General features: G+C 40.1%; 2 protein-coding genes and 1 long non-coding RNA gene across 3 annotated transcripts; 1 reads left to right on the top strand and 2 right to left on the bottom strand.

Annotated features, from left to right (window-relative positions):
* The first annotated feature begins 511 nt into the window (after nucleotides 1-511).
* LOC146649814 (uncharacterized) lies at nucleotides 512-4,400 on the top strand. The gene is made up of 3 exons (XM_085387488.1): nucleotides 512-670; nucleotides 1,121-1,196; nucleotides 1,320-4,400. Exons 2-3 carry the CDS (start codon nucleotides 1,122-1,124, stop codon nucleotides 3,174-3,176), a joined length of 1,932 nt encoding a protein of 643 aa, XP_085243614.1. The 5' UTR covers nucleotides 512-670; nucleotide 1,121; the 3' UTR covers nucleotides 3,177-4,400.
* Nucleotides 4,401-4,589: 189 nt separating this feature from the next.
* LOC146649813 (uncharacterized) lies at nucleotides 4,590-6,792 on the bottom strand. The gene is made up of 2 exons (XM_085387676.1): nucleotides 5,895-6,792; nucleotides 4,590-5,360 (listed from the first exon to the last, which is right to left on the bottom strand). The coding sequence occupies exons 1-2, from the start codon at nucleotides 6,711-6,713 to the stop codon at nucleotides 5,025-5,027; spliced, it is 1,155 nt and encodes a 384-aa protein (XP_085243802.1). The 5' UTR covers nucleotides 6,714-6,792; the 3' UTR covers nucleotides 4,590-5,024.
* Nucleotides 6,793-17,823: 11,031 nt separating this feature from the next.
* Nucleotides 17,824-22,695, bottom strand: LOC146649812 (uncharacterized). Its single transcript, XR_014908167.1, has 5 exons — nucleotides 22,628-22,695; nucleotides 20,634-21,705; nucleotides 20,399-20,544; nucleotides 19,989-20,321; nucleotides 17,824-19,667 (listed from the first exon to the last, which is right to left on the bottom strand). It is a non-coding gene; the product is annotated as an uncharacterized LOC146649812 (long non-coding RNA).
* Between the last annotated feature and the right edge of the window lie 827 nt (nucleotides 22,696-23,522).

Below are 23,522 nucleotides of genomic sequence, written 5' to 3'. Positions count from 1 at the left end.
TTTCTTGTAGACTCTACACTCTGCCTTTGTTTTGTCAATAAGATTGAAATGGTTCCAGACTTTGCTTCTTTTCTTGGTGTCATTCATTTTCTTTACTGTACCTTTCCAATGTGACGGTGTTGTCTCTTGTTGCTCCCGGCTCTTTCTTTCCCTCTCCCTCCTGCTCTTGTTGTGTGCTACTGCTGTTGCGAGTGTAACTATCGTGTCGTGTCGCGGGGCGCCCCCTCAGCTCAGCACTGAGCAAAGGGGGGAGGGGCACAAACGCAAGGCTCTGTTTGCCTGCTCAGCGCAAACACAAGGGTATGGAAGCCCGTTTCCGCCACTAAAAAAAAAAAAAAAAAGATCCATAACTCGAAATTTCGAGTTATCTTTCTCGAAATTTCGACTTATTTTCTCGAAATTTCGAGTTATTTTCTCAAAATTCGGACTTATTAACTCGAAATTTCGAGTTATTAACTCGAAATTTTGAGAAAATAACTCGAAATTTCGAGTTAGCGCTGCCAATAAGAAATCTACGTGGCTGATGTCATTTCCTTGTTACCCGGAAGGATATGGCGCAAAGGGGTGCGCACTCAAAACTGGATCGTGTCGTGAGCTGCTGTATTAACAACAAATGGCGCCAGGTTCTTCAGTTTTGAATGCCTTCCTACAAATGATAACTGGATAAAAGGTATATAAAAACAGTGTGACAGCGATTGTTACATACAAAGTTGAATAGAATGCAACGTCAGGGTTAACCAAAGGTACCTATAAGGTTTCTGTTACACGCTAATGACACCTGTTACGTCTGATGAAACAGACGTTTTGCTGAAAGCATGCGTAATAAGTATACAGCACTGTATAAAACAAAATCACAAATCACCCAAAACAGGGAATATGACTGACAACTATATAAATAAGGAACAAAACCAATAAAACTGTAACCAGACAACTGAGAAAATGTGGGATTGACTGTATTGTGATGCTGATTGTAGTTACAGTGCAAATGGACACTTAAAAATGCAGTTCCCACTTCTCCACCATAGTCAGAGCTCATAATGTAGGTAGGCACAGATACTTTGACGATAATATGGTGGCTTTATTTTAATTTTGTAATTTTAATTTACATCCTTCCTTACAGCATGGGAGACTTGACTGAATTCTTGAAACAAAGAGAAGTCTCTGAGGAAATTATACAGACCTTGGAGAATGAGAAGGTACTTAATTCCAACAAGATACTGGTTGAAATGCAACTTTTCCTCATTGTTCTTAAGTTAAAAATAGAATTGTATTTTCAAGGCTGGTTGTTTCAATAAATTAAATTATTTTTCCATCTTTAGATTGATGCCAGTGTCATAAGTCTAATGACAGATGAGGAGCTGAAGACTTATTTGCCATCATACGGTGATCGTCTAGCAGTATTTGGATTTTGCAGACGGAGGGGCAGCAGCCGCAAGTCAGCGCTTTTTGAACGGCTGAAATCCAAACTGTCCAAAAGAAAATTATCTGAAGAGGATGGCAGTAGCACACGGCAAGAAGAACATTCCCAAACAACCCATAAAAGAAATGCTCTGAAGAGAAATAGAAAAATAGAAATAGGATGGATGCATTATGATGAAGACACTGAGGTTTTCAAGCAGGTTAGAGCTAGACGAGGAGGAGGAACAAGAAAAATAGACATCTGCAAGGATGCCAAGAAAAGGGACATATTACAGGTTGCAACAGGCCTGTTCTTTCCAGATGGAGGAAACATTCAGGGGCCCTTAACAGATTTTGACTGTGATCTGAAGGATTATCAAGAGATGATAGTCGATGATGCATTGACAGTAGGAGAACTTTATCATGTCACAAAACTTAATATCCTCAGGTTCTACCTCACCACAAAGAAAAAACAAAATGACAGCCTTCAGAGCTCCAACCCAGGTTTGCATCCATCTTCAGAAATTGAAGCGAGTCCTCAAAACCAAACCTCTTCTTTTACTGTCACTACAGTCCAAACATCTGCTCCATTTGAAACAATCAGCCATGATGTGACATACATTGAAGACACTCCAAACGATAACCTTCCACAATCTTCCACGCAGTCTCTAAGCGCTAACACTTCTCACAGCAGTGACATTATTTTTGTTGGCCCCTTTTCTGACAGTGAGCCAATAAATTTGGATGACACCCTGATTTTTTCTCCACAACCTGGTCCATCCAGTGAGAGAGTGAGGAGAGTAGTGGTGGTCCACAGAGGGCAGGTAATGTCAGAGCTCATTTCACATTTTAGTGATAAGGACCTTGAAGATGTCGACATCAAAATCCAGGTCTTACTGCCTGATGGAACACCTGAAATGGCCCATGACGATGGGGGAGTTGTGAGAGACTGTCTTTCAGAATTCTGGAAAGAATTCTATGACCAGTGCACCACTGGAAACGTTTACAAAGTGCCCTTCTTAAGGCATGATCTTGGGCAACCGGAGTGGGAGAGTGTGGGCAGAATCATTGCATTTGGATGGGTTAGAGAGAAATATCTGCCTGTGAAAATTGCACCTGCCATTCTGGAACAAGCTGCCTTTGGATATGTAAAGAGTGATATTGTGGAGAATTTCCTTAAGTTCATGCCTGACTCTGAGCGTACAGTGTTAGAGGCGTGGCGATCAGACTTTAGCACCGTGGACCAAGAAGAACTTATAGACATACTTGATAACCACAGCTGCAGAAAGATACCAACAGCCTGCAATGCCACTGAAGTCCTATTGGAGCTTGCACACAAAACACTTGTCCAAGAGCCTGCCTATGTTATTGAACAGTGGGCAAGAACACTCAGCACTGCATGGGAAAGCCTTTGTGATCTATCTTCAGTTTATGAAACCCTCCAACCAACTGTGAGAAAAGTTCTCAAGTGTCTCACTTTCCCTGAAACAATGACGGCTCACCAGAAGCTGATTCAGAAATATCTAACTACATATGTGAAGAATGCTGAGAAGGAACATTTGTGTTTGTTCCTCAGGTTTTGCACAGGTTCAGATTTACATCTGGGAAAGAACATCATCATTGGGTTTAACGAACTGAAAGGTTTCCAGAGACGACCTGTGGCACACACATGTGGGTGTGTACTGGAGCTGTCGATAAATTATGACAGCTATCCTGACTTCAGATCGGAGATGAACAGTGTGTTGGAATCAAATGTGTGGGTTATGGACATTATCTAAAGGTTTGATTCACGGACAATGGCTTAAAAGCCATTGTTGTTTTACAACAGATTATATTTGAGTTGTGAACTAAGACTAAAGTGTTCCCATGTGAATGTCACAGCAAAGGTTTCAGGTGTTTAAAAACTGAGTTCCAAGAAAAAGTATTTGGTGAAATACCACTGTAATGCAATTTGAGGTACTTCTTTGTGTTTCTGTGTTTTCCTATTACAACTGAGGCAATATTTTTCTAAACACTTGTGAAATGCATTTCTGCAGAGGTCTCAGAGTGGCAGTCTGGAGACCATTTATAAGCATTCCCATTTCCTCAGTCAGCATGTGTGCATGTGAACAATGAAAGCAGTTTTTCCACCTTTTATTCATTTTTTCTATTATTTGAATCCAAAATCAACTTTAAAAAATGCATTAGGTTAATTTTAATTTGTCAAATTTTATTAATGTAATGTCAAAAGATGACATGTATTGTAGTGGTTCACCAGAAAATTAGAGATTGAGACCCCTGCAATATGTAGTGTATAGTACATGTAGGAGATATATGCAATATCTCCTACATGTTTTATCATCGTGCACACATTTTACAGTTTACAAGTCAGGTTTTACTTTATCATTGTATTTTATTACAGTTATGTTTGTACAGTTCTGTTTAGCCATCTGGGTTATGGTGACTTTTGCTAAATTGAATGGCCATAAGGCACACCTATATGCTTTTATTTTGGATTTCTGTGAAATCAGCAATTGCTTAGCTGAAGGTTGATTTTTGGTTGGCTTTTCCTGATTTTTGTAATGGAAAAAAACCCCTGTGTATCATAGCCCCCTTTTTCAAAACTACATAGCCGATGGGGTAGTTATTTAAAAGATATTTTCCTATATTTCTGTTTTCATGTTTGAGCCTAATGTATTTGCTTCATAGTGGTTTTAGACCACACGTTCTTATTCTTTAATTGTAGGATATTGTTATCAGATCTTGCCATATTATCCTCAATCTCTTTTTATTGTCCCATTCTTTTTGTATTTTTAATAATAATTGAACTTTTGCAAAACATATTGCATATTTTTGTTGAGTGTATTATCGTACTTTTTCCAAGTCTTGTGCTTGCAATTAGCTTTTTATAAGAATACTTTAAGGTTTTTTGTGTTACTGTAAATACAGTACAGTTATTTTGTTTTAAGACAAGATGATGGCAAAAGATCTGTGTTTTATAATAAAGTGTTCAATGAGACAAATTACATCTTTAATTTTGGTAATTTCTGGGTTTTTATTATTCTGAGGCGCAATCCGAAAAAAAAAAAAAGGTCCATAAATCTCACTCAGTTAGGTTATCCATATGCTAAAAAAGTATATATAATTATACTGCCCATAATCAGGAAAACAGTCAGTATATATAAAAAGTCTCAGCAGTGAAAAAAATGACAGTGAAATTTTTTTTTACTGCTACATAACCAGATATTTCAAAACATCAATAATTACTCAAATAAAAAGAAAGATGAAAAAGCATATTTACAAAAAGTTGAAATCATAATTCCAAGGTGACATGCGCTGCATATCCTCCAAATAGCAGGTCTAACAGACATTATGTTTACATATGTTTTAATAATAAGGCTTTTAAAACAAAAAATTGGTTTGTTAATTGAAATAAACCATCCAAAAAAAAAACAACCCTCCAAAAATTAAATACAATTTTTATAGCCTTTTTCAATTGGCCCTGTTCGTGAAATACATTTTCAGGCCCTCAAAACCCATGTATGTGTGCCCCAAAAACGACAACCATCCAAAAATTAATAACTCATAAAAGTTTACAATTTAAATATGAAAATACAGAATTAAAAATGCATAACGATGTCTAACCTTTAAGGCAAAAGCTCCAACTCAGTAAGCATCAACTGCCTTAGCTTTACATACAGATCCACTGTATGAAACACATCATCTGAGAAGTCCAGGTTATGTTCTGACATGAGTTCTACACAGAGATGAAAGACATCCTCTTCACATGGAAAGTCTTTGAACACGCATTCTTCAAGGCAGGCTTCAACTTTGTCCATATTGACATGTTTGAGACAGTCCCTCGCGCCATAAATGTCTGGGAGGGCATACATAAAAGATGGTCGGCCATGAGGACTTCGGGAGTTGTGGACTGGGCGCATTCTGTGGTCATTCCAGGCCAAAGCAACTTCATTTAATTCTTCCTAGATGAAAACAAAATGAACAAAAGAAACATTTTCAGGCATACAATATGAAAATGTTAATGTACAAAAGCACAACTAACTTCTACATTGATTTTCTTAGCTTACACACCATTAATTTAGCTTTGAGCTACATTAATGATATATATCCGTATATATACACACACATACCTATACACACACACACACACACACACACACACACACACACACACACACACACACACACACACATCATGAACAGACAGATACTTATTTACTTAGTTTTGACCCACCAAAAATGCTAACCGAGTACAGAGAGAGGCCTAAACACATAAATAATCAATGTGTTATAATGTATAATTGTGTTCCTTGATATATATGTGGAATTTTTTTTTTAACAAAACAGTTAAAAAAAAAAAAAAAAAAAAAAAGCACTACTTTTCACGTGTACTTTAATATATCTGATGTTTCTATAATATACAAAGGCCGTGTGAGTTGTTACAAATTAAACAGTTACAATACATGTCGTTTACACAATCACCTATGTAAACTCACCTGTATAATGTGAAGAAAACAGAACTGGACCAATGATTTGTCCAAGAAAGAGTCTGAGAAGTGGCCATCCTCTCTTAGTTTGTCAAATAGTTCAATCCAGTACTGGATACACTGGCTTCGTAAGATTAGCCACCATCTTTCAATGCGTTGATTTCCTGTACTTGCTCCAAATATGACGTGCTCTCTTTCTGGTTCATTGTCTGTAAAGTGCAAAAATCGTTGCATGTGAGCCACATGGACGTTTTCTGTTCCTAGATCTAATCTCACTCGATCAGGGCAACCACCTTGTTGAATCACGGCATCCATGAAGTAGCCAGCAATTACTCTCGGGTCATTATTTGTCTTGTAAGCGTCTAGCCATATTATACTCCTTGAAAATCCGTCAATGCATCCACTGATTGCAATCCCAAATGGCTTCAGTTTATCGTAGCCGTCGATATGCCACACATAGTTGGGGCCTCTGCTATGATACACTCGCCTCCGCAGTCGTCTACGTGACCTCAAATCCACACCTTCTCCATCGAATAAACGGAGCAGAAGACGAACGGTTTCTCTGTCAGTAACAATGCCATTCATCCAACACTTCTGGTGCATCCAACGATACCCATGACACTGTCCTGAGGTTGCCAATTGTGCTTGTATAAAAGCTGCCACCTCTCCCACCTCTGTTTTGTTCTTTCTGCGCCAAAGTCGGTTGTTGTGTAAAATCCTTTCAAGTGTACGGAGGCTGATAGTAATGCCATGTGATTCAGCTAATAACGCAAGAATCTCCTCATTTGTGAAGCCACGCTTAAAATACTCAGCAATTTGTGAATTCATGATCCGTATCTATAATTAGCATTTCTGTAGCATTTGTAGCTGAGGGCTTCAGCTTCCGGGTAACACGGAAATGACGTCATTCACATAGATTACTGATTGGCAGAGCTAACTCGAAATTATGAGAAAATAACTCAAAATTTCGAGTTATTTTTCTCATAATTTCGAGTTATTACAGTTTTTGCTCGTTGCTTGAACACTATAAACCCATGCTTAGACTAAAGTAACACAACTTGAAGCTTTTGTTACCATACCCCAAACACATGTACCCATACCTTAAACAAAAGTGCTGCTTTGCACTCTGGTTGCAATTATGCAACACACTTACTCCTTTATGCAACACACATGGTCCTGCATACTACACTCTATTTCATACATAAGACACTTCGTTCAAAAATGAAATTTCAGGGTGCCATTTGGAAAACACATGTATCCAAAATACAAAACACATCGGGTAATTGCAACCACTCAAATATACACCTGAAGGCACTTACTTGCAAAACTGAACACCAATTAGCCAGCCACAAAAAGCCCTCAGTTTAGCCAATTCAAGAACTTTGCAAGCATGGATGGAGGGAGAGCAAGAGGAAGAGGAGGAGGAGGTCAAAGAGGCCATGCACGGACCCATATTTCTGATGATATAAGAGCAACTTTGGTGGACCATGTCATCAACCACGGCCTGACTATGAGGGAAGCTGGGCAGAGAGTCCACCCACATCTAAGCCGCTTCACAGTGGCATCTGTAATACGAACATTCCGACTAGAAAACAGGTATGTCTTCATCTCACTGCCTTCTACTCTACTCAGATGGTTTTCATAGTACTGTTCTACAGTTACCATATCAAGTGTACAGGGTATTGCAGGGTGCTAATGCTCCTTTTGCAGCCAAAGTGGTAGTTTCTGTGAAACATACCATGATTACTTATATTGAAGTACAGTGTTGTACAGTGGTTGATACAGTATATACAGTGAAGTACTGTAAGAAAAATAAGCAAACCGATGACAATATGTGGTTGTATTTCTCTAGAATGACTCGAAGACCTTCTGGGGGAGGACGCCAACGCCTGTTCACACAACGGCAGGAACTTGCTGTTGTGGACCTAGTGAGGGCAGACAATGCCATCCGTCTCCACCAGCTACGACGGAAAATACTTGCAGACAGGCGAGTGTTCAGCAACATAGACCATGTGAGCATCACCACCATCAGACGCATCTTGGGTAAACACAGCATCACCATGAAGCAGCTCTACAGAGTCCCATTCGAGAGGAACAGTGACAGGGTCAAAGGACTTCGAGCTGAATATGTACGGGTACGTGTAACTGTCCCTTACATTTACAATAGAGTATTGGTGAAGTCCAGTAGCAGCTGAATATGTACCATATCAGTACCACATGGATCCATTCTGAGAGCTACACAGGTACCTGTGTGATGGGGTGAGGGTGCTGTATGTGTAGCACTGTAGTACAGTGATATGTTCCCCTTTTTTTCAGAGAATCTTGGCCATGGATGGAGCTGCACAGCCTCATGAATACATTTTCATTGATGAAGCTGGATTCGACCTGAGCAAAACAAGACAACGGGGTCGTAATGTAATTGGCCAAAGGGCAATTGTGCACGTCCCAGGGCAGCGCGGGGGAAACATCACATTATGTGCCGCCATATGCCTTCGAGGGCTTCTGCACCATCATGCAATACTGGGTCCATACAATAGCCAACACATACTCACATTTCTAGATGCTCTCCATGATATAGTTGTACAGAACAGACCAGATCAGCCCAGGTTTGTGGTGATATGGGATAATGTCAGTTTCCATCGGGCTGCTCTGGTCCAGGCCTGGTTCTCCAACCAAAGTCAACTTGAAGTGGTATGCTTGCCCCCTTACTCACCATTTTTAAACCCTATAGAGGAATTTTTTTCGGCTTGGAGATGGCGTGTATATGACCGCCAACTACATGCCTGCATGCCTCTTCTGCAGGCAATGGAACAGGCCTGCGGCGACATTCAGGTGACAGCAATCCATGGATGGTTTTGACATGGAAGAGGATATTTTCCCCGGTGCCCAGCGGGAGAAGACATTGCTTGCGATGTTGATGAGGTCCTGTGGCCAGACCCCAACAGACGGCGGGATCCATGAGCCCACGTATGCACAATTGTCATGATTTTTTGTTTACAGTATAGTGTTTTTTCTATTACTGTATTATGGGGTTTTTTTTGTTTTGGTTTTTTTTGCTTTATCTGAATTCATGGTACTGCAATGTACAATATTGAGTAGGTCTATTTGCTTTTTTGGTTGTTTGCAAATGTGTCTCCTGAAAATATGCCTTCTGAATGAACAATGGAAATCAAAGACTGCAGTGCTTTATATAAAGTAGACTAGTGTGTTCCTCCTGCTCTGTAAGTGTTTGCATATGATGCAAGTATGTGTCATTTTGTCAACAGAGTTACATTTTGACAAAGGAATGTTAGGTTTTGATAGCAGAGTTTAGGTTTTGAGAGTAGAGTTTCAATTTGGTGCAGATGTGAATGGTATATTTCCCAGTGTTGTGTCATGTTTACTTGTGTTTAGGGTTTTGGCACAATGAGCAAAGTTTTGCAAAATGTGTTCAGGCAACGGGCAAAAACTGTAAGTCGAAATTTCGAGTTGCTAAGTTGAAATTTCGAGAAAATAAGTCGAAATTTCGAGAAAGATAACTCGAAATTTCGAGTTAAGTATCCTTTTTTTTTTTTTTTAGTGGCGGAAACGGGCTTCCATACAAGGGTGACTTGCAGCTTAAAGCGAAAAAAAAAGTGAAAGAGAGGGCAAGAGAAAGAAAGGCTCGCATCGTTCACTTCAAAGATCCGGCTCTAAGAGCCATTTCGTTCGCGACCGACCCATCACTACCCTCTAAGCTGTGCACGTGCGCAATTGCGCACTGCTGGCACGGTCTCTGCGCACAGAAAATATGTGTTGCGCACAAAAAAAAATCTAACCTGAATTAAAATTAAAACCTTAACAATAATCTTTTGCAGTGTTAGTCAGTGAGTGACTGGCTGCTCCCGTATGGGATTAGAACGATGCCACCTTATCCCATAGTCCAGCCAATAATGCGATTTACATTCGTATATACTCAGCTAATCAATGTCGTTGACAGGCTATGACCTGTGGGCTCAAAATGTGGTCATAAATATTTTGTACTTGTAAAAAAGATTTGTATGTGTAAAAAAGATTTGTATGTGTAAAAAAGATTTGTGTGTGCGTAAAAAAGATTTGTATGTGTAAAAAAGATTTGTGTGTGCGTAAAAAAGATTTGTGTGTGGACTTAGAAAAAAAAACCCCTGCAAGTTACAAGTACGGATTTTGACCCTATTTTTCTTCCTTTCATCTGATTGGTCAATGTCATGTCAATCACAAATGTAACAATCCAATCAGAGAACAGATGGGTTTGGCTGTCGGAGGGGCGCTTTTTTGAACTGCAGGTCTTTGAAGGGTGATACAGTTTGAAGCTGGAGGATTATGGGCTCAAAATGTGGTCATAAATATTTTGTACTTGTAAAAAAGATTTGTATGTGTAAAAAAGATTTGTGTGTGCGTAAAAAAGATTTGTATGTGTAAAAAAGATTTGTGTGTGTAAAAAGAATTTGTGTGTGCGTAAAAAAGATTTGCATGTGTAAAAAAGATTTGTGTGTGCGTAAAAAAGATTTGTATGTGTAAAAAGAATTTGTGTGTGCGTAAAAAAGATTTGCATGTGTAAAAAAGATTTGTGTGTGCGTAAAAAAGATTTGTATGTGTAAAAAAGATTTGTGTGTGGGTAAAAAAGATTTGTGTGTGCGTAAAAAAGATTTGTGTGTGGGTAAAAAAGATTTGTGTGTGCGTAAAAAAGATTTGTGTGTGTAAAAAAGATTTGTGTGTGCGTAAAAAAGATTTGTATGTGTAAAAAAGATTTGTGTGTGGGTAAAAAAGATTTGTGTGTGTAAAAAAGATTTGTGTGTGCGTAAAAAAGATTTGTGTGTGTAAAAAAGATTTGTGTGTGCGTAAAAAAGATTTGTGTGTGCGTAAAAAAGATTTGTGTGTGTAAAAAGAATTTGTGTGTGCGTAAAAAAGATTTGCATGTGTAAAAAAGATTTGTGTGTGCGTAAAAAAGATTTGTATGTGTAAAAAAGATTTGTATGTGTAAAAAAGATTTGTGTGTGGGTAAAAAAGATTTGTGTGTGCGTAAAAAAGATTTGTGTGTGTAAAAAAGATTTGTGTGTGCGTAAAAAAGATTTGTGTGTGGGTAAAAAAGATTTGTGTGTGGACTTAGAAAAAAAAACCCTGCAAGTTACAAGTGCGAATTTTGACCCTATTTTTCTTCCTTTCATCTGATTGGTCAATGTCATGTCAATCACAAATGTAACAATCCAATCAGAGAACAGATGGGTTTGGCTATCGGAGGGGCGCTTTTTTTGAACTGCAGGTCTTTGAAGGGAATAAATGCCCTTTTACATGCCAACCCAGCATTTTCCTTCATCACCACGAAGGAAAACAGTCTGTGGTCGTCCGAGTTTGGTGATTTTTGTGTCACAGGTCTACGTGTTTAATACAGGGACTTCCACAGCCTTTTCAACAGCGCTGCGGACCGCGGGGTGGGGGCGGGCAGTGTTTTGGAAATGACAATCTTCATTACAAAGCTTTCTTCGTTATGAATTAGCATACATGTTTTTATTGAACATTTGAAGAACCAGCAAAAAAAAACAGAAACTCTTGTAGAGGACATAAAGTCAGAGATAGAAAAGACAAGGAGCAGGTGCATCTAGTTCTGGATCCTTTGCTTTTAGTTAGCAGTTAGCATTAGCAGCACATCCTGCGTCCGATGTGAAAGATAAGATAAGATAAGAGATAAGATAGAATTTTATTACAGTTTTTGCCCACTGCTTGAACACATTTTGCAAAACTCCGCTCTCTGTGCCAAAACTGTACACACAAGTACACATGACACAACACTGGGAAATATACCATTCACATCTGTGCCAAATTGAAACTCTACTCCCAAAACCTAAACTCTGCTGTCAAAACCTGACATTCCTTTGTCAAAATGTAACTCTGTTGACAAAATGACACATACTTGCATCATATGCAAACACTGACAGATCAGGGGGAACACACTAGTCTTCTTTATATAAAACACTGCAGTCCTTGATTTCCATTGTTTATTCAGAAGGCACATTTACAGGAGACACATTTTCAAACAACCAAAAACGCAAATAGACCTACTCAATATTGTACATTGCAGTACCATGAATTCAGATAAAGCAAAAAAAAAAAACAACAACAACACAATAATACTGCAATAGAAAAAACACTATACTGTAAACACAAAAAACCATGACAATTGTGCATAAGTGGGCTCATGGATCCCGCCGTCTGTTGGGGTCTGGCCACAGGACCTCATCAACATCGCAAGCAATGTCTTCTCCCGCTAGGCACCGGGGAAAATATCCTCTTGCATGTCGAAACCATCCATGGATTGCTGTCACCTGAATGTCGCCGCAGGCCTGTTCCATTGCCTGCAGAAGAGGCATGCGGGCATGTGGTTGGCGGTCATATACTCGCCATCTCCAAGCCGAAAAAAATTCCTCTATAGGGTTCAAAAATGGTGAGTAAGGGGGCAAGTATACCACTTCAAATTGATTGTGGTTGGAGAACCAGGCCTGGACCAGAGCAGCCCGATGGAAACTGACATTATCCCATATCACCACAAACCTGGGCTGATCTGGTCTGTTCTGTACAACTATATCATGGAGAGCATCTAGAAATGTGAGTATGTGTTGGCTATTGTATGGACCTAGTATTGCATGATGGTGCAGAAGCCCTCGAAGGCATATGGCGGCACATAATGTGATGTTTCCCCCGCGCTGCCCTGGGACGTGCACAATTGCCCTTTGGCCAATTACATTACGACCCCGTCGTCTTGTTTTGCTCAGGTCAAATCCAGCTTCATCAATGAAAATGTATTCATGAGGCTGTGCAGCTCCATCCATGGCCAAGATTCTCTGAAAAAAAGGGGAACATATCACTGTACTACAGTGCTACACATACAGCACCCTCACCCCATCACACAGGTACCTGTGTAGCTCTCAGAATAGATCCATGTGGTACTGATATGGTACATATTCAGCTGCTACTGGACTTCACCAATACTCTATTGTAAATGTAAGGGACAGTTACACGTACCCGTACATATTCAGCTCGAAGTCCTTTGACCCTGTCACTGTTCCTCTCGAATGGGACTCTGTAGAGCTGCTTCATGGTGATGCTGTGTTTACCCAAGATGCGTCTGATGGTGGTGATGCTCACATGGTCTATGTTGCTGAACACTCGCCTGTCTGCAAGTATTTTCCGTCATAGCTGGTGGAGACGGATGGCATTGCCTGCCCTCACTAGGTCCACAACGGCAAGTTCCTGCTGTTGTGTGAACAGGCGTTGCCGTCCTCCCCCAGAAGGTCTTCGAGTCATTCTGGAGAAATACAACCACATATTGTCATCGGTTTGCTTATTTTTCTTACAGTACTTTACTGTATGTACTGTGTCATCCACTGTACAACACTGTACTTCAATATAAGGAATCAGCCACTTTGGCTGCAAAAGGAGCATTAGCACCCCGTACACTTGATATGGTGATGTGATATACTGTAGAACAGTGCTATGAAACCATCTGAGTAGAGCAGAAGGTATGGAGGTGAAGACATACCTGTTTTCTAGTCGGAATGTTCGTATTACAGATGCCACTGTGAAGCGGCTTAGATGTGGGTGGACTCTCTGCCCAGCTTCCCTCATAGTCAGGCCATGGTTGATGACATGGTCCACCAAAGTTGCTCTTATTTCATCAGAAATATGGGTCCGTGCATGGCCTCTTCGGCCTCCTCCTCCTCTTCCTCCTCCTCCTCTACCTCTTCCTCTTCCTCTTGCTCTCCCTCCATCCATGCTTGCAAAGTTCTTGAAATGGCTACGCTGAGGGCTTTTTGTAGTTGGCTAATTGGTGTTCGGTTTTGCAAGTAAGTGCTTTCAGGTGTGTATTTGAGTGGTTGCAATTACCCGATGTGTTTTGTATTTTGGATACATGTGTTTTCCGAATGGCACCCTGAAATTTCATTTTGTGAGCGAAGTGTCTTATGTATGAAATGGAGTGTAGCATGCAGGACCATGTGTGTTGCATAAAGGAGTAGGTGTGTTGCATAATTGGAACTGGGGTGCAAAGCAGCACTTTTGTTTAAGGTAGGGGTACATGTGTTTGAGGTATGGTAACAAAAGCTTCAACTTGTGTTACTTTAGTCTAGGCATGGGTTCATGGTGTTCAAGCAACGGGCAAAAACTGTAATCCCTCGGGTGGGTTCCTCTGGGAAATTCGGTTTCCAAAAGCACAGCACCGACAGAAGTTACAGTAACAGAATGTTATATATATATATATATATATATATATATATATATATATATATATATATATATATATATATACACACACACACACACACACACACACACACACAAAGGACTTTTATGCTGCGCACTGTGACTCACAGCAATGGTCCTGGGTCAGCCCTGACTTTGTGTTAAACTAATCCTAAAGTAATAATGGTATTTCTAACCACTGATATACCACAACTTTTTCCTTTCAACAGCTACTGAAAGTTAGGGGACCTAGCTGCTATCGGATATTTATATAGAGATCCTCCAGCTTCAAACTGTATCATTTCATTTCATTTAAGTATTTATTGTCATTGTCACCCTTCAAGGACCTGCAGTTCAAAAAAGCGCCCCTCCCGACAGCCAAACCCATCTGTTCTCTGATTGGATTGTTACATTTGTGATTGACATGACATTGACCAATCAGATGAAAGGAAGAAAAATAGGGTCAAAATCTGTACTTGTAACTTGCAGGGGGTTTTTTTTCTAAGTCCACACACAAATCTTTTTTACACATACAAATCTTTTTTATGCACACACAAATCTTTTTTACACATACAAATCTTTTTTACGCACGCACAAATCTTTTTTACGCACACACAAATCTTTTTTACACATACAAATCTTTTTTACGAACACACAAATCTTTTTTACACACACACAAATCTTTTTTACACATACAAATCTTTTTTACGCACACACAAATTCTTTTTACACATACAAATCTTTTTTACACACACACAAATCTTTTTTACACATACAAATCTTTTTTACGCACACACAAATTCTTTTTACACATACAAATCTTTTTTACGCACACACAAATCTTTTTTACACATACAAATCTTTTTTACACATACAAATCTTTTTTACAAGTACAAAATATTTATGACCACATTTTGAGCCCATATATGACAGCGTCCTTATGTGCAGACACCGGTGTTTTAGCTAGCAAAGCGGCGTGGCTGATGTGGAGTGAAGCCACGTTAATGACATGTGGACAGCCATTGGAGATGTGAGCAGGACAGACGGAACAATAGACGGAAAAAGTGTGGACTTTATACCAGTATACAGTGGCAGCATCGGGGCAGCATGAGTACGAGCATTTTTTTATTTTTTTTTGCCGATGCCCGTGATGCCGCCCCCCACCACGATGCCGCCCCGGGCAACCGCCCGTGTCGCCCATATCTAATACCGCTGCTGCCAGCATATATATATCAATTGTGTTGATAGGCCACGTAAAACCAGAGTTACGATAAAAATATCTGTTTGGTTTCCTTGCTCAATACTATCGTTGTTTATATTTACTGCAGGAAGAAACGGTAAAAACTGCGTTTTATAAGAAAAAAAGGCTTGAAAGCGCTCTCCGCCTGTGAGCAAAAACAAACTCCACCCCCCTCTCCCTTTCCTATTCGTCCAAAAAAGTACCATGTCGACCAATCAAAAAAATGATATGGCAACGTGGCATCAAGTTGTTAAGAAATGGGGGGAAGTTTTAGGAGTGACGGCGGTGTTTTGAGATGTGAGAGATTTGAGACGTTTAGCGCAAATCTTGTGTAGTTAGTGTGTAGTGTAGTCAATAGTTTTGTTGTGTGTGTCAGAACAATGAGGCGACTGCTGAATGTTACAGGTGTTACAGCAGTGATACATCTCCTGTTGTCAGGCCTGTCAGGCTGTTGTTCTCCTTCATCTCATAGTGGACAGAAATCATTTTTTGGAGTGGCACAAATGATTTGTGTGGCATCAAATTTGACGCAGAACAGCTGATTGTTCTGTAAATAGTTTGAAATGTTTGTTTAAAAAAATGCCTTGACTGCATTTAAAAAAAATAGCTGCAAAAAACTTTGTTGTTTGCCAAACTGAGTTACTTTTTTGAAGAAGTAACTATATAATTAATTGCCCAGCATTGGTCATTATATACTATATTTTGCAGACAGAGAGTTACAGGACTCTCTCCCAGACCACAGACTCAGACTCATAATACAAGTCAGAGCTTTATAAAAAAAAAAGAAGAAAAAAGTAAGTTGTGTTTTTTCAAAATTGGAGTTCAAGTTATTTTTACTTCCAATTGTGTTAACATACTACACAGGTCAATGACTAGATTTTTTTTTTAATTTTCACTGTAAGTGGGCTAAAGCAGTTAATTAAAAGTAGTCTGACATAAATGTAAATGATGTAATTTGATTATTTTAATAAACCATGTAACTTGGATGGATTCGATGCCGGCGTGACCACAGTGCACACGTCTGATGTCGCTCACAGTGGTCCAAGGGATCGCTCAGGGAGTTTGTGTGTTCGCTCAGACACATGAAAAATTAGAGGGAACATTCATCACCACCTTAGTTATACTAAGCTTTAGTCCTTATTATATTTTTTGAGAATTCTAGACCTTTTGGCATTGTTGTTGGTGTTTAAGATGGGTTTGATTATAGAAAGAGTTAAGACTGGTTTAGATTTGGGGGATATCTGCCTTTCACTACCACCAGCTATTAAAATATTGCTATGCTAAATCCAGACAGACATATTTTGGATGCCAGGTGAATTTTCTCAGTGGGGCTGAATTATGGAATGTGTCTTAAATATTAATTCTGTACATTTATTCCGTCCTTGCTACTGTGATCCAGACAAGAGCTCCTTCCTAATTCCAGTTTAGTCATGTCTCCAATTCTCTCTGCCTGCCCCTGAGCCTACACAGTTTAAAGCCTTCTTTTTTACAATGACCCACTGTGCTGACTCACTCCTTCACAGAGTCTCTTTATGGCAGAATCAGTACTTTTTCCACATAGAAATGGGACTGAAAGCTGGGCTTTTACTTAATAAGTGTTGCTTATGCATGTGTGAAGGCTGTAAAAATATTCCTTGTTACTAGCTCACATTATAAATCAAGTAAGTGTGGGACTGATGTTTGGTGTTCAGCTGCAAAATAATTCAACTGTGTTTCAGTTTCTTATTCATCCCAATGAAATAATACCTTTAGAAATATATAGTACTTTCTTTAAACACACACATACTCATATTCTGAAATGCAGTGTCCTTGCTGTCCATCTCAGCGCTGGTCTCACAAGTTGACAAGCTGTCACCGAACATAGTCTCAGATCAATAACACAGCTGTTCGAATTCCATCTCTGTCTGCTCTGCCTAATTTGATGGACGCTCTGCTTGTCTACCTGTCCATCTTCGGTATGTTAGACTACCAGCCTGGCAAAATAAAGCACGCATAGGCTTGCGGATAGATGGCAATACATATCTGCAATCAATACTACGTGTGATGTTTGAGATAAAATTGACAGGCTCTATTGCCTACTCATTTTCATACACAGGGGACTTTTGCCAACTCATAGCAAAACCTCAATGTCTGATGTCTATTTGTCTTATTTATCCTTACATATATCAAAGCAGCATATGAAATAAAAGAAAGAACGACAGTAGTTCACCATTTTTTCTCACAGCAAGCATTTTCTGTGCTTTCTGTGAAACAACAGAGGCATGAAATGACTGCTATCAATGCATGCTGACAGCAGCAAGTCCTCAAAGAGCTGCACTGGGGATACCCAAAAATCACAAGCTTACAATATATTCGTTTTATGGGGATTCCACAAAGGATTTGCTCTATCAGAGACTTCGTTCAGATGAATACATTTTCTTCATGCATTTTGAAAATGACACAGACTGGGTTATGAATATGCTTCTGTTTAGTTTAATGCAATGATTTCATTTCAGTTACTTCAGGGAAAGAAGGTTATGACAGAACAAGAAAGACAGACGAAAGGGCAGCTGTGGAAAATATCTGACACAGAATTCTCCTAAAATTGCTCAAGGTTAAGGTGTGAACATGGCTTTATTGACACCGACATGTAATTTTCAAATGCCAGCTTTAACCAAAAAATAATAATTTAAAAAAAATCATCACAGTCTCAGACCACAACTATCTCAAGATACGACAGATAGCACCCCTCAACTCTAAATTTTACTGACTGCAGTCTTCAGTCTGGGTTGCAAACAAAAGCCTTTACATTAAGGTTATCAAGAAACTGCCGAAGGAGACTTTACAAGTAGGAGTTAAGGTATTCTGCATCTGAGAGCTGATATAATAGAATAAGTTATCCACAAAAAAAGAGATGAGAATAAACTTGGAAAAGAAAAGCGAGAGCTTTTCTTCTTGCCAGCCTCTATTGATTCTCCTCCAGGCCTTCCTGGGAGGATGGTTCCACCAGAAAGTAGTCATGAATAAATCATGGGGCAGCAAAGCATGAAAGAAAAATTGAAATGAGGACTCAAATATGTACAGGTGAACAAATAAGCGCACACAATCTGACTTCTTCTTGTCTACTGTACATATTCACAGGACTCGGATCTCCCAGAAGGCTGTGCAATTTTGCTCTTCTAGATTCACTGAAATCACCTGGTTTGATCTGTCTGAACAGCTGGCTTTACAGATTTCCTCCTAAGCTGTGGTCGTGTCATCAGAGGCAATCTCGAGAGGTATGCTGTGTATTCTTTAACAGGCTTCACTAGGGGTGTCTATGCGGTGTGGGTTATTGACATTCAGCTTGGCCACTCTGGCTGACCTTTGATTCTCTATATGTTATCCTGCTGTTAATGAGGAGAAAGTCGATTTCATCCCATCCCCAGAGCTATGTCTTTTTCCCTGAGCGAGCTGCAATCTCTGCACTGTGTTGGCTAAAAATCATGGATAACAGCCAACTATTTGGATCACTGCAAAGTCAGGGGACTCTTTAGGCCAAAGCAGGAGACTGAGAGGTTTATAATTTAACATCATATGAATGCAATGATACAATGTGGCAGTGGAGTTTGATTTGCTATGATTAAGGGAGAATATTGAGAACAATAAAATGTTTCTTCTTCTGACCCTTGAATTGACTTGACTCTGGGGCGATCGTGGCTCAAGAGTTGGCAGTTCGTCTTGTAATCCGAAGGTTGCTGGTTCGAACAGTCTCGGTTGTTGTGTCCTTGGGCAAGACACTTCACCTACCGCCTACTGGTGTTGGCCAGAGGGGCCGATGGTGCAATATGGCAGCCTCGCCTCTGTCAGCCTGCCCCAGGGCAGCTGTGGCTACAACTGTAGCTTGCCTTCACCAGTGCATGAATGTGAGAGTGAATGAATAGTGGAATTGTAAAGTGCTTTGAGGGGTCCCGAAAAGCGCTATATAAATGCAATCCATTATTACTTGTGAAGTTTTCTTTTTTGTAAAACTGCTGAATACGTTCAGTATCAACAAACAGAAGACCAATGGAAATCTTAAAGGAGTGTATTTTATAGATTGTCTCTTTTAAAGGGTTGAAAATCACACAGTTGGTTTTCGGTGACTGTGATGAGAATAGCAGTTCAGAGTCAATTTCCTTGATTGAATCAAACTTGGAATTTCATCTGTGGAGTGAGGCCAGGCTCATAGCAGAGGGACACTGGGGTTTAGACTGGGAAGTGACTGATAGCAAGGCATCCTAGGCAGTAATCTAAGCCCAGGGTATCTGTCAGATTCTTGGAACAGACAGCAAGCAGAGCTCTGGAGACCTCTGGAGAGAGAAAGACAGAGGAAAAAAAAAAAAAAAAATAGAAAAAAAAAGAAAATCACTGTTGTAAGCCAGACAGTTTCGGTCTATGAGATTTGGAGAAAAACACCAGAAAATAAACACGTAATGGTTGCTTAAAGAAAGTCAGTCTTATATTGTTTTTGATTAATATTACCCAGCATGCCACATACTTTCACTCTTGCCATAATAGATGGAAGGATTATTTTTTGAAATATATATCTAACATTTTCTGCTGGGGAAATATTCTTTAGTTTTTCTAAGTTCTTTATTTTATACTTAATTTAGGAGCTCCGAGGATCTCACCTGGACGACCAACTGCTCCAAGCTGGTCAAGAAGGCTCACCAGCGCTTCTTCTTCCTGAGGACTCTGAGGAAGAACCACCTGTCCTCAGACATCCTCTACCGCTGCACCACTGAGAGCATCCTGACCAACTGTATAACAGTCTGGTACGGGACCCAAATGCAGACACAAAGACACGTAGAACTATGTACTAGAGTGTTTATTTTGTAACAGAAACTGTTTGGACCCTAGTTAGAAAGGGCAATGGGAAAAAAGTAACTGGAACAGGGAAGGGTGGTCCTACAAAACTGGGTCACCGAATAGGTCACGGCGAGAGACAGAGGAATGAGAGGATTCTGTAACAGACAGAGAAGGAGTACGGGTAAGGAGCCAGTGACTGAGAAATGTTAGCTGGTGAGTTTATTTTCCTTACTTGCAGGTCTGGGTTTTGAAAGCTCTGAGGAGGGATGTCCATGAGAGTTTCCAAGGTGTCTGGGTGTAATGGCAGACCATAGGGCTGGCAGGCAAGTAGGCGAAACAGATGTCCAGGTGAGTCCAAACCATGAGAAACGACAACCTCTAAACACAAGGAAAACAAGGTTACACAGGGAAAAACAGGTATAGGAGGTTTTACAAGTGCCGCCTAGTTATCACCGTGGATCACATACGGTAATGCACTGGCGAGGAGTAGCAAGTCGCACTGGTTTAAGAAGCCGTCCTGCTGATTGTTTGCTGACGAGGCACAGATGAGATGCGGGAAGCTCCACCCCAAAGGGGTGGACAGGAGACCAGCAGCCACAGGTGGAAAAACCCCAGACACTCCCACAGACCATGACAATATGAATAACTGGTTTGGGAAAATTCTGCAGTATTAGTAAAAATTAAACCTGCAATATAAATCTTGTGCTTACTCATTGTGGTCAAATGTCAGTCATGGGACTAGTACCGATGGAAACTTTCTGCATGTTTGTGAGAAGCCAGCATCTTTGACAAAATGACAGTATTTTATCCTCTGACAATGAGGACTGATTTTTTTGGTACTTCTCTTTGCTATATTTTTAAAAACCTGGCAAAACCATTATGCTGGCATGACTGGTAATCATGTTGTCTTACAATTCATACATGCTTGGTTAGCAAAAATCCTTAATCATGGAGTGAAAGCGTTTGTTACGGGTCCCAGATGTGAAGACCACAATAACAAAAAGAATACAAATCTGTAAAAATAAAGGTAGAGTCTCAGAGAAAGAATCACAGGAGCACTCGTATCTTTTCCCGAATTGTCTCTTATTTCAGAACAACAAATATAATTTACATCCAGTGCTTTCACTTGTCAGATATGCTCAATAACTGTAAAAGGTAAATAAAAGGCATTTGGCAAATATATGTATCTATGGTCATTATGTAACACACCCAAAGAAAGATTCTAGGTCTGACCAACCGTCTCAGTCGTGGGCAAAAAGATGACAGTCAATAAAATTCTAAAAGATAATTTATTGACAAAAAAATATCAAGAGATAAAAGATAAAACAGTCCAGTGTCCCATTTATGAATCGTATAAAAACACACAGTCCCAAGGCCAGAGCCAGCTATGCCACACGGCCAGTTGCACTCCACGTGTTGCCTTTAACAGGGTTAGAAGTTGTCCTTGGAGGCCCACCACCCTGCAAGCATATAGCCAGTGGTCACTCCAGCCTCTGCAACTCTGCTGCCTTTAGGCTGTGGCATATAATAGGCCCTGGCCTGCACAGAGAGACAAAATGACACCTTCAGTATAAAATTCATAGCGCAAAACCCATCCATCCCAAACATATCTGATTTCATCACATTACATACCTGCACAGCGAGACAAAATGACACAGCAGTGTTTGTAGTGTGGGCTATAAGTAGACCAGTGTATCAGTGCAATCAAGTACACCTGCCTCTAATTAGTCCAACCCCATTCCAGCCATTTGCTCACCAAAAATGTGACACACACACACAAACAAAACCACTCCCAACCCAGTGCAACTTCACACAATAATATGGAGCTGAATTAACACAGGCACATTAGTCTACCATGTTACAATTACATTTCTCCAGTTTACACTGTTAATTACACTATTCCTTCACTCATTTACATCAGCAGTGCAGATACCATATAATGCCTTAAACGTCTTATTGCTCTTTCTCACATATAGGGCAAACTCAAAATAGCTTATCCACAAATCTGATATAAGTGCATAAATCTTACTAGATTAGACAAAACACACCTGAATGTATTACTTTGCAATGTAATAACATACATGTACATTCATTCTTAGCTTATTCTTAACATTTCCACATCACTTGAACCATAAAGAGTATATGAGATATTTTAAACTCGAATAATCTGATGTCAGTGCCTTTACAGTTAAATTGGAGCACCACACACACATATTTGATTGTTAAATGGAGTTTACCAAGTTCAAATACATCCCGCGGGCTGGCGAATTCTCGCGGTAACTCTCGCGAGACTTGGGGCTGCGCCGCTCGGCTTTACCATCGCTGCGGTGCCGCGCTTCCATAACTTTCAACTAAACCCCACTTAAGGTTACATCGGCGGTGTCAGCATAACTCTCAGTAAACACAGAAGTAGAACGAGGCACAAAACCCTCATACACTGTATTTTTAAGTCGATACTGACCTGTAAAAATAAAGGTAGAGTCTCAGAGAAAGAATCACAGGAGCACTGGTATCTTTTCCCGAATTGCGTCTGAGAGGACAGGAAGTAGGTCCGCTCTAGGCAACCGCGGGTGAATGACTACAGTGTCAACAGTTCCGCTTATTATTTCTCACTTTTACTCTCCTCAATTGTTATGGACTACACGTAATGAATGTAAAATAATAATTGTCTTAATTGCTGGCATATATTTTTCTTAAAAATAATAAAATTTACCAAAATGTGGTAGCACATTTGTGTTCACCACATGCTCCCCAACAGCAAAAGTGGCTCCTGACACTTAACTTGAATTATAAAAAAAACTTTAAACTAACAAAGTTTTTTTTACAGAAGTCCCTGTAATATTCCTCTTGCCCAGGTGTCCTTAGACTTCAGGCATCCTTCTTCCTGAGATTTCTGTTCGATTCAATAGCAAGGAACAACATATGAAACAGGTAAGTAAGGGCTAAGGGTAAGGGGAGAGGGGTGGGGGGCTGGGAGTAGAGAAGAGGGTAGTATAGGGAAGGATATGGCGAAGGCTGGACGTTGATGGTGTTCACCGCAGGATGAGCCTGATAGGCTGGTTGACCCAAGGACGGGTAGGTGAAGAATGTGGTGGGACGTCTCTGCCTGCTGGACTGCCTAAGATGAGATGGTGGCTCTGGATGGATGTCATCCCCTGGCTCCACCCTAGGTTCCGGCTCTGGGTCAGGAACCTCTACTGGATCAGGACTGGGCTCAGTGACGTCGACTTCTTCTTGAACCTGAGGCATCTCCTGATCGTCACTTAGCTGAGGTAGGTCTGGGTCTCTTAACACGATTAGATCCTCTTCCGGAACCATGGCACTTTTTTTTCTAGGTTGGACACGTGCCCTTAAGA

Source organism: Rhamphochromis longiceps, linkage group LG17 (genome assembly GCF_057381845.1).
Source record: "Rhamphochromis longiceps isolate RC_006_pf linkage group LG17, R_longiceps_female_GT1.1, whole genome shotgun sequence".
NCBI lineage: Eukaryota > Metazoa > Chordata > Actinopteri > Cichliformes > Cichlidae > Rhamphochromis > Rhamphochromis longiceps.
The sequence above is the reverse complement of the archived record's forward strand: the minus strand, read 5'-3'. Positions and strand labels throughout refer to the sequence as shown.

Bases quoted from the DNA above. Each gene is read 5' to 3' on its own strand.
- LOC146649814 (XM_085387488.1), top strand. From the start codon at position 1,122: ATGGGAGACTTGACTGAATTCTTGAAACAAAGAGAAGTCTCTGAGGAA. The intron at 1,197-1,319 runs GTACTTAATTCC...TTCCATCTTTAG, and splicing joins AGACCTTGGAGAATGAGAAG to ATTGATGCCAGTGTCATAAG.
- LOC146649813 (XM_085387676.1), bottom strand. From the start codon at position 6,713: ATGAATTCACAAATTGCTGAGTATTTTAAGCGTGGCTTCACAAATGAG. The intron at 5,361-5,894 runs GTGAGTTTACAT...GTTTTCATCTAG, and splicing joins GTTTTCTTCACATTATACAG to GAAGAATTAAATGAAGTTGC.